This window comes from Sinocyclocheilus rhinocerous, unplaced genomic scaffold (genome assembly GCF_001515625.1).
Source record: "Sinocyclocheilus rhinocerous isolate Xijiao unplaced genomic scaffold, SAMN03320098_v1.1 scaffold1154, whole genome shotgun sequence".
Classification (NCBI taxonomy): Eukaryota; Metazoa; Chordata; class Actinopteri; order Cypriniformes; family Cyprinidae; genus Sinocyclocheilus; species Sinocyclocheilus rhinocerous.
Window position 1 is genome coordinate 827,216 of NW_015627356.1, and position 12,839 is coordinate 840,054.

Genomic DNA, 12,839 nt, shown 5'->3' on the forward strand with positions numbered 1-12,839 from the left:
AGGGCTGGACTCACCGCCAACCCTCGCAAATGCCACCTTGCCCTCTCCGAGGCGAAGTACCTGGGTTTCCAGGTGGGACGGGGTCTCATTCGGCCACAGGAGAAGAAGGTGGAGGCGGTACGCTCCGCCCCGAGACCCGAGACCAAGACCCAGGTACGAGCCTTTTTAGGGTTGGCCGGATATTATCGCTGCTTCATCCTTAACTTCTCCTCTTTAGCCGCCTCCCTGACAGACTTGACCAGGAAGGGGCAGCCGGAGAAAGTACAGTGGACACCAGCAGCGGAAGAGGCCTTCCAGAGGGTGAAGGGGGCCCTCATCTCGGAGCCAGTCCTCCGAGCCCCGGACTTTAGCTGCCCCTTCCTGCTGCAGACGGATGCCTCCGACACAGGACTGGAAGCCGTCCTGTCACAGATCCAGGAATGTGAGGAGCATCTGGTCATTTATATCAGCAGGAAGCTGATCCCGGCCGAGAGGAACTACGCCACGGTGGAGAAAGAGGCCCTGGCCGTCAAGTGGGCAGTCCTGGAGCTGCGCTACTACCTCCTGGGCTGGAAGTTCACCCTGGTCACGGACCACGCACCCCTTCAGTGGATGGCCCGCGCCAAGGATACCAATGCCAGGGTGACCCGATGGTTCCTCGCGCTCCAGGACTTCCACTTCGTTCACCCCGTTACAAAACGTAAACAGTGGAGTGAGAAATCTCATGTGCATCATTAAATAGGATCGGTGTATTCGGTCTTAAAGGGGCAGTAGCTTATACATACCTGCTGTTCCATAAGCGCCACCTGCTGTCAGAAAGTGACATTCTCATTCAGCCCGTCTGCTGTTTTTGTTTTGTTCAGATATGTTTTATGTAGTTTAGTTTCACAAAGCTAATGTCAGACCATTCTGTTTTTGCTTCAAATTTCGTAATTATACAATCTAAACAACATGTATTTAGCATCTATGTTTGGATCATAATTAAAATGCAGTGGTAGCCTCTGATTTTAAATAGAAAGAGCACAGACAAAGCCTTTGTTTCTATGAAGAGATTTCTTTTATGTTAGTTTTATTATTTGACATTTCAATTTCACAAAGAAATATGCAGCATTTTGTCTGAGAAATAATAAAAGCACACCTTTTCATTTATAATTTGTCTTAAATCTCATTTAAAAAAATTGTATTGTGTAATCGTAATTCATATGAGTTGAGTGAATCATTACATCCCTATATGCTACTAGTTTTTACTGCGGTATCAAAGTGTTTTTTAAATAATATGTGTAATTTAAATAATAAAGAGCCATTTTTTTTGCTCATACGAAAAATTATGCGATCTGTCACTCAAAATGCGTAATATGATCCGAGCCATGAGTTGTGTAATCCATTGCACCCCTACTCTCTTGACTTGTCATTTGAAGAAAAAATACAATCACTGAAGTTTTTGATTATGCTGATTTGTCCATAGAGAAGTTCAGCCAATGGTTTTTTTTAATTCAGGCTAGTTAAATTCATTTTGGGCTACCAAAATCTAAAGAATGCCTGCCCGAAAGGCTACCAGAGATTTTGAAATTTTGCGAGCCCTGTCAGTACTGAGGTTAAACTGAGGTTTGCCCCAGTGACAAACTGAAGTACCTTTAAATGTACATTTTTCTTACTGTTGTGATCATGACATCAAATGAGCTTGTGATGGCATAAAAACTGCATTAAATTTCACTAAAATATGTTCTCAAAAAGTGGAAAGGGGTCATTCACATATGGCTTCAAAAATAATAAAATAAAATCTCACTCATACATTTCAAATATGCTTAGCTATTTAGAACTGATTTGAAAGAATAAGCATTTTCGAGAAACAACAACAACAAAAAGCTATTTTAAAACAGCTCTAATGAAAACAGAAAGAATGGCTGCAACCTCACTTCCATCTAGTGCATACCTACATAGACCAACAATTATAAAACAGCACAAAGTATGCAAGAACATTGTCCTGCGTGAACGCCCTCCAACACACACAGTGAGGGACATTTCTCCTCGATTACAAATGCAAATAAGAAACATGAACAGAGACCAGTCCTACATTCACCACTGGAGACAAATAACCTCTGAGTGTGAATATATTTGAATATTTGTACTCATGAAGAAGGGGATGGAGAGAGCGGAAAGTGTTCTTACCCCACTGTAGAGGAGCCAGCTGCAGATGTTCTAGTATGAGCTGGTTAAGGACGCCCTCCACGCTGGCCTCCCCATGACGCTGAAGGGACGAGTGCACATTTGGTCAAGGAAAACATGGCTTATTGCTATCACTCAAAATTGCTATACTGGTGCATCCTTAATGATGCTGAAAACTGATGCACATTTGATCAGAATGTCCTATGATTCTCTACCCTACTGACCTTTATCATCTTTTTCCTGGAAGCATTCAGAACAATAATGCCACTCTATGTTTTCTGCGTTAAATTAGCCAAGCAGCATGCATGGAGACGATGAGCGTGTCGAGGGAGGTGAAATATTTGCACACAGCGACAAGAACAAAAGCTCATTACGTAACAGCAGTGATGCTATCAGAATCCTCTAATGACTGCGAGCTGTGTAATGATGCTGAGTCTGAGAGATGGCCTTCTTCCCAGCTGAACCATGTAAGTGTACGCTGGCATCTGGCAGAGAGGAAGAGATTCCTACAGCCAGATATGAAAAATAATAATAATAAAGAAACTATTTATTTGACTTTAAAGGAATAGTTGAACCAAAAATGAAAATTTGCTCACCCAATTTGGCTATTCAAGAAGTATATGATTTTGTTTCTACATAAGAACAGATTTGGAGAATTATAGCATTACATCACTTGCTCACCAGTGGATCCTCTGCAGTGAATGGGTGCCGTCAGAATGAGAGTCCAAACAGCTGATAAAAACATCACAATAATGCACAAGTAATCCACACCACTCCAGTCCAGCAATTAACGTCTTGTGAATTGAAAAACTGCATGTTTGTAAGAAACAAATCCATCATTAAAGGTGTTGTTAACTTCAAACAGTTGCTTCTGGGTAAAACACGAGTCCATAATCCGTAATGTTGCTCCATAATCCATAATATTGCTTTCTCGGAAAAAAAAAAAAAAAAACGAATCTCGTCTGAATCAGGACAGAAATATGCACAGATCAAGCACTGTTTACAAGCGAAAACAGTCCAAAACAGCTCTAAAAAAATATAACGGTGGATTTTGAAGTAAGAGGACAGCAGGGGATGAACCTTTTCACTGGAGGAAGCGTTTTTATGGATTATGGACTCTCATTTTAGCCAGAAGCTATAGTTTACATTTAAAAAGCCTTAAAGATGGATTTGTTTTTTACAAACAGGCAGCTTTTCGCTTCACAAGACGTGTGATGGACTGGAGTCGTGTGGATTATTGTGATGTTTTTATCAGCTGTTTGGACTCTCATTGTGACGGCACCCATTCACTGCAGAGGATCCATTGGTGAGCAAGTGATGAAATGCAAAATGTCTCCAAATCTGTTCAAGATGAAGAAACAAACTCATCTACATCTTGGATGGCCTGAGGGAGACAAATAAAAGGATTCACATTACACAAATGTAAGTGACCTCACGTTTCAGTAATTATTGGCAAAACGACAGACTATGAAGGTTACAGGCTACGCAGAGACATCGCTCTTTATAATATATCCAGTGTGGTCACACACAGATATATCTGTGTTTATGGTTGGTTGACTGGCATGATGGAATCTCTGACCCGTAGGCCTAGTATGAACTTGGACACATTCTCCCACAGGGCGGCTCTGAACACAACCCTCATGTTACTCTTCACGTCTTTCTCTTCATATCCTTGTGATTTTACCCGTCCAATCACGCCCATGTTTCTACACATCCAATCAGTCATGCTGATGCCATGCACATCGCCGCTCGGGACTGTATCTTTTGATTATTTATTATTTCAGGTGTTTATTATTTTGTAAGTGTCATTGAGCCTCCGCAGTGGCAAGCGACTCATGAAGAGGACAAGTGCTTGTAATCACGGGGGCGTTTAAATGCTATTAAAATGAGGGACGTTCAGAGCTTGTGTCAGGCTCCTGGAATAAATGAGAGATGATGAACGCCACTGGATGATGCGTAAGAACCCTGAGCATCTGATTGGCTGCTGCGATTTTGCCAGTGTGCCTCTCTGTTTAGAGAATGTAAAAATACACAAGGGCCATTTTCATAGCTACACCATAGATTTCTAAAGATATCAACATAAAGCTAATAGTTCATAAATACTACAGGCTAATCCGAACCCTAAAAGGAAACTACATGGAAAATATTATTTATATAACTTTATCCAATTGAGGACATCTCCTCAGATTTACTTCTGAGGACAAATTTGTCCTCAAACTATAGCTAAGTACATGTTCTGCACACACACAGAAGCGCCATAAGTTTGAACCATATGTCAGTGCATCAAGCAAGTGTAAACGTGCCTCCTCCAGTACGTCCAGCTGTTAGAAACAGATGCTGTCAGACGGTCATCCTCACAGCTGGGACACACGTAACACCCATAACACATTACATCACCCGAGTCACTCCACATACTCCAAAGCCAAAGCTCCAGCAACGTAGAACAACAACAAAAAACTACCAGGAGAGCTCATCTGAAAACGTCTGATTCATAAATCAGACAGCTACGACTGATCTGATCGGATGAGCCTATAGTTAAGGAACTAATGTTGCCTAACTAAGGGGAAATCAACACAGACTGACATGGCTTATCGTTCATTATAAAATGGAAAGTTTTAAGTTTCAGATAAACAACAATTTAAAACCATTTTTCTATATTAACTGTGCCAAAATAAAATATAAAATAAAATAATAAAATAAATAACCTTTTATTTTATTTTTACTTTTTAAAATAACCATCCCACTTACAGTATATAGCCAAATAACTGTTTCTTATTTATTATTATTTTTCTATTAATACTGTATGTTTAATTATGTAAATATCTGTATAGTTTATCATACTTTGCTTCCACCATGCTAGGGTATTCTAGGGGGTTTCTAAGGAAACTGAAATAAAATAAAATCAGCCTAATATAATACAAATAACTGTTTATTATAACTATTTGAACTGTATGTTTAATTCTGTAAACATCTGTATAATTTATCATATTGTTGATGACAATTTTAAAGCTGCTTTGGAAAAACATATATCGTAAAAAGAACTAAAAAAGAAAAATAACTAAATATTATATATTATATATTATGTATATGACACTGTCATATGCTAGGCAAGACCAACCCAGGCTCATTGGAAATACGTGCCTGAGGTGACATTTCTGCGATATTACGTACCTTACTGTACGTTTCGCGGCAGTTTCAAAGTGAAATGTCCAGTGAGTGGAGCTAAAGCACGTATTCAATATGTGACCCTGACACGTTTTTATTACGTTGGTACTGGCACGCATTGCTTCAGGTATTGCAGCAGTTCAAAACCCATATATGGGCCATTCTAAAGAATTGGTCCAAAGTCAGAGTTAAAAACGTCTTGAAAAAAATTAGTCTTTTTCCAAAAAATGTGTATGCATGCAAATTGTATAATATCCAAGATACACATTTCTAGTAATTGCACAGTTAATTCTCATATTGTATATTTTCAAAAAGTTTTGGGATATTTGTCCTCTCCCCAAATTTGTCACTACCGAAACACAGTAATAATAATTTAATTAGAAAGGTTATATTGACCTATTACGATTTTGCTTACATCTACATTGTAAATATATATTTTCGCTATTTTATTAATTTTTTTTCAGAGGTAAATCAATAACAATTACATTTTTAACAATATTTCAAGTGTAATTTATGAGTTTTGTTGTATTCCAATTTTTCTTTATAAAAGGCAAAAAGTTGATCATACTGATTTCAAAGTTAAGGATTCATTAGTTTGAATATACATTGAACCAAAAACTATCATAACATCTTATAGTTGATGATTCAGTATACTTTATTTTTGACGAAACATCCCATGTTTCGGTAGTGACTGCACATTTTCGGTAGTGACAGTAATGCTTTGGTAGCGACCACATCACATTATAGAATTTTAACTTGCATACTAAAACATACTAAAAAACTGCATAACTGTACTAAAATTTTGTTTATCTCCCCCAAATATGAGGATTATGTGTTCCCTTTTATCACTACCTAAACAATGATGACATGTTTCGGTCATGACTGTTTTGGTAGTGACAATTTTATGGGATAACACCCCCCCCCCCCCAAAAAAAACAAAGATGTCACTACCGAAACTCCACCCAATGTTTCGGTAGTGACAATTTTAGATACTTTTGAATTTTTTGCAGAAATGTAGATGGAGCAAGTATTTCCAATGAGCCTGGGTAGGGCAAGACTGTGTATTTCAGTGATTTTACCATGATTAAGTTATTGCCTTAATTTAACCCCCTTAAAAAACATTGCTTTTTAGAAAGTTGAGCTACTCAAATTACTTAGCTTTGCTGACACTGTAGTGTCAAGAAGAACGTGTTAAGGGAATAGTGTTATCAGGACAGCTGGCTTTAGTAAAGGATATGATGGTCCAGTGGATGTCCAGTGTGCTGTTGATGAGTCCTCCCTGGACCTGCTGTCTCTTCTCTTCCTGTTGGCGTACTGTAGCCAGTCGCAGTGCATCATGGTCAATCACGGGCATGCTGTCAAAATCAAACTTATCCACCTGAATGGCCATCCTGCACAAACACAGAAGCACACAAAGTTCAAGTGAAGTGCTATCATTCAAATCCACAGCAAAAATCCTTTTGTTTCACAGAGGATGCATGGGAGGCTCAGAAATGAATACTTCAAATATCAAATTTAGTTTGTGTACATGATGTTCAGAGATCGACAACAAAAATCCATCATCATAAAAGGCTTGTCAAAAACTGTCAACAAAAAATGCCAAGGACATGTGCACAAGCTCACAAAACCACTTCAGGCTCATAGAAATGGCAATAAAATATCCTTGACATTTCCATGTTCTCCGTTATCAGCGAGCAGAGAGAAAGACAAAACGGGAGAGACAGAAAGAGCGATAGAGGGATGGATTAATGAAGGAGATTAAGACCCTCTGGGGGGCTTTTGGGAGACGCTCTCAGGCTTGGAGTTGGATCGCAGCATTTCTGGAGAAGAAAAAATCTACTGCAAATCTACTGATACCAGACAGAAAAGAAAAAGAAAAGCTGTGAACTCACATAAGAGCACAATATCAGTTGTTTGAGTGTGTGGTGTGGAAACTATAAAGATGACAGTTCTAATACAAAAGAATACACTATGTTCTTACATTTGTTTGAAGAAAACACGAGGGGTGCTCACCTGTTAAAAACTCAACAGCTTTCTAGGGAGTTCCAAAGAGTTACTACTGTTGCAAAGTGGCTGATAAAGGATTCTGGGTGGTCTCTAGGTAGTTACTGTAACTGCCGGCCCATGTCAGCAGAGGCCACACTAAAATGTCTATTGCCATATTTAAATAAATAAATAAAATTATTTTTTTTATTTTTTTTTATTAAGCAGCATTTTCATGCCATGTGCTCAGGAGAATGAACGCACAAACGAACAAGCAAACAAACAAACTTTTTTTTTTTTTTAAGTATATTAATTAAAATAAAGCAGTATTTTCATGCCATGTGTTCAGGAGAAATAAAATACATTGCAATTTAGTTGGGATGGAAGGATGAATGGAAAGAAAGAAGGATAGATAGATAAAATAAAATATATACATAATAGGATAATTTAAAAAAAAATAAATAGACAGAGGGATAGAAAGAAGAATAGATCAAATAAAACAAACAAATAGAAGGATAGTACAAAATAAAATAAATAGATAAAAGTATAGACAGATTGATAAATCTAAACTAAGCTAAAATAAAATACAATACTTTGGATGGGATAGACAGACAGACAGATAGATAGATAGATAGATAGATAAACACGTTAAAAAAGAAGCATCATTTTCATGCCATGTGTTCAGGAGAACAAAAAGAAATGGACGTTGTTGTCAATGATATTTTCTTCTCTTAGCAAATTATTGAGGCAAGTCATGTGACTTGCGATTAGAGATTTTGTACAACTCCAACAGTAATAGTGAAGCTTGGCTGAGCAAACAGCACTAATGGAGAGATCTGACCGTGCACACAACCTCCAGTTCTTCATTCATTCATTCATCCAGTCCACAGAAGACAACAGGCCGAGATCCCAGCAGACACTGATACATAATTCATCACACACGCATTAAGGAAAACACAAACAGCCTGCAGCCGCTCTCTTGCGCTCTGTTTCCACAGCCTGTGGCGAACTGGGCGTCGTGCAGGACGGAATAATTATTAAGTATCGTTCTACTTTCATGCATCTGGCACTGAGGCTGCAGTGGATTGAGACCCTCGACTCCTGACACTGAAGCGCTCAGATAGCAGCAGATGAAACACAGCATCAGTGAAGCTGGATGTCTCAATCTACTCTGCTCCTTCATCTGTAAACTCTCCTGCTTGCTTGCTTTCATTTGTTCTATTGTTGGTTTATGTGTTTGTTTTGTCACCGTGACATTATTTCATTCATCTTTGTCATTCTTTAGGTTTATTTTAGTTGGCAGTTCTTTTATACTTTTGCTTGTTCTTTTCCTTCTTTCGTTCTGCCAATGTTTCATTCATTCACTGGTTTGTTTTTATCCTCCACATCTGTTTCGTTTAATGTGTTTGTTCTCTTGTTTGCCTTGCCATTCTTCCAGTTTATCCTTTCATTCTGCCATTTGAGTCACCTGTTTTTTCTTTCGTTCTACATTCTTCATTGTCATCCTTACATTTTTGTCTGTTCTTTATTTCATTTTTCGTTCAGTTTCAATGCTTCCATTCTTTTAATTTCAAACTAGATTTTTTCTTTGTGCTTCCTGTCTTTCTATCTCCTTATTTGTTATTCCTTCCATTCTTCAGTCCTTAATTTGGTTCATTCCTCCTTTCATTCATCTATCTACCTTTCTTTTTGTTCTTCCTTTTAATCAACCTTCCTTGCTTTCTTTTTTATTCTACCTTAATTTCTTCTTTCTTGTTCTTCCTTCCTTACTCCATTCTTTTCTTCCATCCTTCCATAATTCTACCTCCTTTTCCCTTTCTACCATCCTTCCTTATTTTTCCTTCTTCCTACTTTTTGCTCATTCTTCCTTTTTAACCACCCTTCTTTCCTTCTATTCTTCCTTCATTTTTTTGTTTTTCCTTCTTTGTTCTACCTTCCTTTGTTTTTCCATTCTTCCTATCTTCCATTTTGTTCTTCCCTTCCTTCCTTCTTTCCTCTTTCTGTTCTACCTTTCTTCTTTTTTCTACCTACCTTCCTTCCTTTTTTGTTCTTCTTGCCTTTCATTTAGTTCTTCATTCCTTCCATCCATTTTTTCTGTTCTTCCTTCCTTATTAGTTCTTCGTTCCTTTATTAGTTATTCTTTTCTTTATTCCTCTTTCTGTTCTACCTTTCTTCCATCTTTCCTTCCTCTGTACTTCTACCTCTTTCCTTATTTGTTCCTGCTTTCCTCTTTCTGTTCTACCTTCCATCCTTCCTCTTTCTGTCATTCATTCTTTAATCCATCCTTTTTGTCATTCTACCCATCATGCTTCCTTGTCTTTCTTTCTTTCTCTTTCCGTTCTACATTCCTTTCTTATTTTTGTTCTAATTTCTTTCCCTTTTTCATTCCTCCTTCCTTTTAGTTCTTCATTTTTTCCTTCTTCCCTCCTCTCTCTTTAATGCAGTCAGTCATGATGTTTAGTCACCTGATGTTTATGAGACGAGAGGTTAATGTCGGTGAAGAGGCTGCAGGTGTCTTGAGCTTGACACTGAAGGACGTGTCAGTAAATGTGATCTGTAAATGTAAACTGATCCTGTAAAACAACACACAAGTGAAAGGAGACACTGAGACATGATAGACTGATAAATACAACGTCTGAGATGTGGAATCTCATAAGAGAACTCCAAACAAAGATGTCTCATTGCAAAACATAAGCAGCGCTCAGAAAAACTCACAGAAATTAGAAGAGAGATGCCCAGAGTAATGAACCCAAATGCAAAGAGATTCGAGGCTCATCTCACAACAGACAACGAGAAAGACAGAAAGATCCCCTTATAGACACTCCACTGAGAAAACTCAATTCAGCAGTTACTATTTTAAAAACAAACCAAAATTAAACTGGTGACTTTCAAGATGCATTTTCTCAGAGAAAGTTTTATCATGAAACCCGCCTGACAGTTAACAGCTAATGTTTCAGTTAGCATACAGAGCACACTGTCAGCAGGCCAATTATAACACTGCCACTAAAAATAACTAAGATGACTTAATAAAATAAGGGGGAAAAAATCAGAAACTAATCAATCTCACTAACCAGTTAGTCAGTTTGTCAAGTGAACCAGCCAACCGGTGTGACTCATGCCTAAAGCTAATGTCCCACAGAAATGTTATGTAAAATTATATTTAAAATGATATTTTGCATAACGAAAATATAGTTTGTATTTAGGACATTACGATTTTTTTTCTTCTAAAAATAAGATCGTCTTTTTGTGCTTATTTGGGGTGAAATATGACCTGAATATTTTTAACCAAATACACACAGTTATGATGGGTTTTTGTTTAGCATGTCCATCTTATTACCATATGAAGAATAATACAGCATAATGCAGTTACATGACATTTCTCACCATCGATGTATAAAATATGCAAAGGTAAAAACTCAAACACAACACACACGTGCAGGCGCAAAGAAACACACACACACACACGCACACATCCCTGTTCTTCATCATTAGTTGTCAGTATCAATGCATCTGGACTCAGTCAGACAGAGGGTGTTATCATTCTATGCATGAGCACAAGGAAAAACAAAAATGAGAGAGAGAGAGAAGAGAGAGAGAGAGGACAAAGCAAGACTGAAACAGATCTCTAAAGATTGAAGGATACAAATCACACATACATGCACACACGCACACACACACACACACACACATTCATAAACATGCACATTTTATAGGTGACTCAGGGAGAAGAAAGGAAAAAGTGACAGAAAAAAAATCCTACACTTGAAACTAGCTCATATAAATTCATTGGTTAAGTTCAATCAATGAAAAAGACATGCAATCTGTGAGACACATTTATATGCTTGTACAGCAGATGCATTTTAAAACAACCAATTTGCATGATTTTTCAAGCAATTACAGCAGTACATCAATTTCAGTTTGATCAATTTTCATTACATATATTGAATATGTATTTTCCCTCTCTTTCTCTCTCTCTCTCTCTCTCTCTCTCTCTCTCTCTATATATATATATATAGTATATATACAGGAAGAGAAAATATAAAATTTTCAATTATCAATATTTTCAGTATAATATTTTATCTATCTATCTATCTATCTATCTATCTATATTCAGGAAGAGAAAGATACAGATCCAGCATTTATGCGATCAGGGCATTTTGCTGCAGTTTGAAAGTGTCACTGACTGTCTGTTCAGAGAGGAGAGTGAGCAAGAGAGATAGAGAGGGTTATAATTAGCTCACGTGTGTGTTCTCTCCCGTGACTCCAGCAGCAGAAACACTGAGCTATTTATAGACTGCCTCCCCGTAACCCGCGGTTACCGGCGCACACACAGCAGCATCACTGCGCCACGGCAACGCCGCATCACCCCACCCAGCATCAGAGCAGCATCTCAACATCACATTAACTCACTGTGTCATTCAATTGAAATTATAATTTTATACATTCAAAACGACACAATCCCTCATATGAATCCACAGAAAAGAAGACAGGTTATTAAATCCCTCCGACTGCAAGAGTCCAATCTCAAAAATTCCAAATTATGTGTACATCTTTTCTTAATTTTAATAGTGATGTGCTAATAAGCATAAAATAGTTTATTTTTTAATTGCTATAATATAACTCTACTATTTTCTTAAAAAATATATTATTTTATTTGATTTATTATAAAAAATTTATTACAAAAATTGTTTATTTAATATAATTTAAATATAGCTATAGACATCCAGAAGTGGACTCTGTTGAGCCAGCAATTCATTAATTCATTTCATTCATTAATATATTATAGTTTTATATAACCGTATATCCAGGGCCGGATTAACAATAGGCCTAGGTGGGGCTGAAGCCCCAGGGCCCGAGCAACGAGGGGGCCCGTGATTGGCTGTGGAGTAGATTGACTGAAGCACCAATCGCCAAAGCCCCACCACGCCCCCACTTATTAGCGCTATTATTTAGTGGAGCTTTGCCATAAATTCCATGTATTACCATTAGATATTGAAACGTCACGTTTGAATTTTGTTTACCAATGAAATGCATTTATTCTGTATTTGACTTTTGAACGAACTGTACGCGCTGGTGGCCGCTGCGCCTGATGTCCGCATTCACCTCCACTCTTCACTTCGTTCTGGCATAATCTGGAAATGGTCACGCAAAGAACAATCTTCGATAAGTAAAAATGTCAGCTATTCTAAAAAATGTGAGAGAGGGGCTAAAAAAAAAAAAAAACGTAAAAGACAAACAGCAGATAAAACATAGTCAGTAAAATCCCCAGCTATCAGGTTATTTTACTAAAGATGATGATGGAGTAGAAGTTGTGAAACAGCAAGTGGACCGTGCACATGGGGCAGAAAAACAGCACCATCGTCCACACAGATTTGAGGTTAGTTTGATTATTAATTGATGGATGTATTTGGCTTTTTGTGTTTGAGCAAACTCTATATATTCGCTTAAGGGTTGGGAAATAACCCGGTAGAAAAAATGTCATTCGTTTTGCTTGTAAGCTTAAACGCATTTTAAGCATTGAGGTTTAAATATTAAAAATTAAAAGC

At 37.7% G+C, this 12,839-nt stretch overlaps 1 protein-coding gene across 2 annotated transcripts in view; it reads right to left on the minus strand.

Annotated features, from left to right (window-relative positions):
- The window catches only part of trappc9 (trafficking protein particle complex subunit 9), a 235,501-nt gene that overhangs the window by 69,534 nt on the left and 153,128 nt on the right, over positions 1-12,839 (minus strand). For both annotated transcript variants that reach the window (XM_016537066.1, XM_016537059.1), the window contains 2 exons: positions 6,548-6,701; positions 2,149-2,239 (listed from right to left, as the gene is read on the minus strand). In XM_016537066.1, the coding sequence (XP_016392552.1) occupies positions 2,149-2,239; positions 6,548-6,701 (245 nt within the window). The remainder of the gene's footprint in view (positions 1-2,148; positions 2,240-6,547; positions 6,702-12,839) is intronic.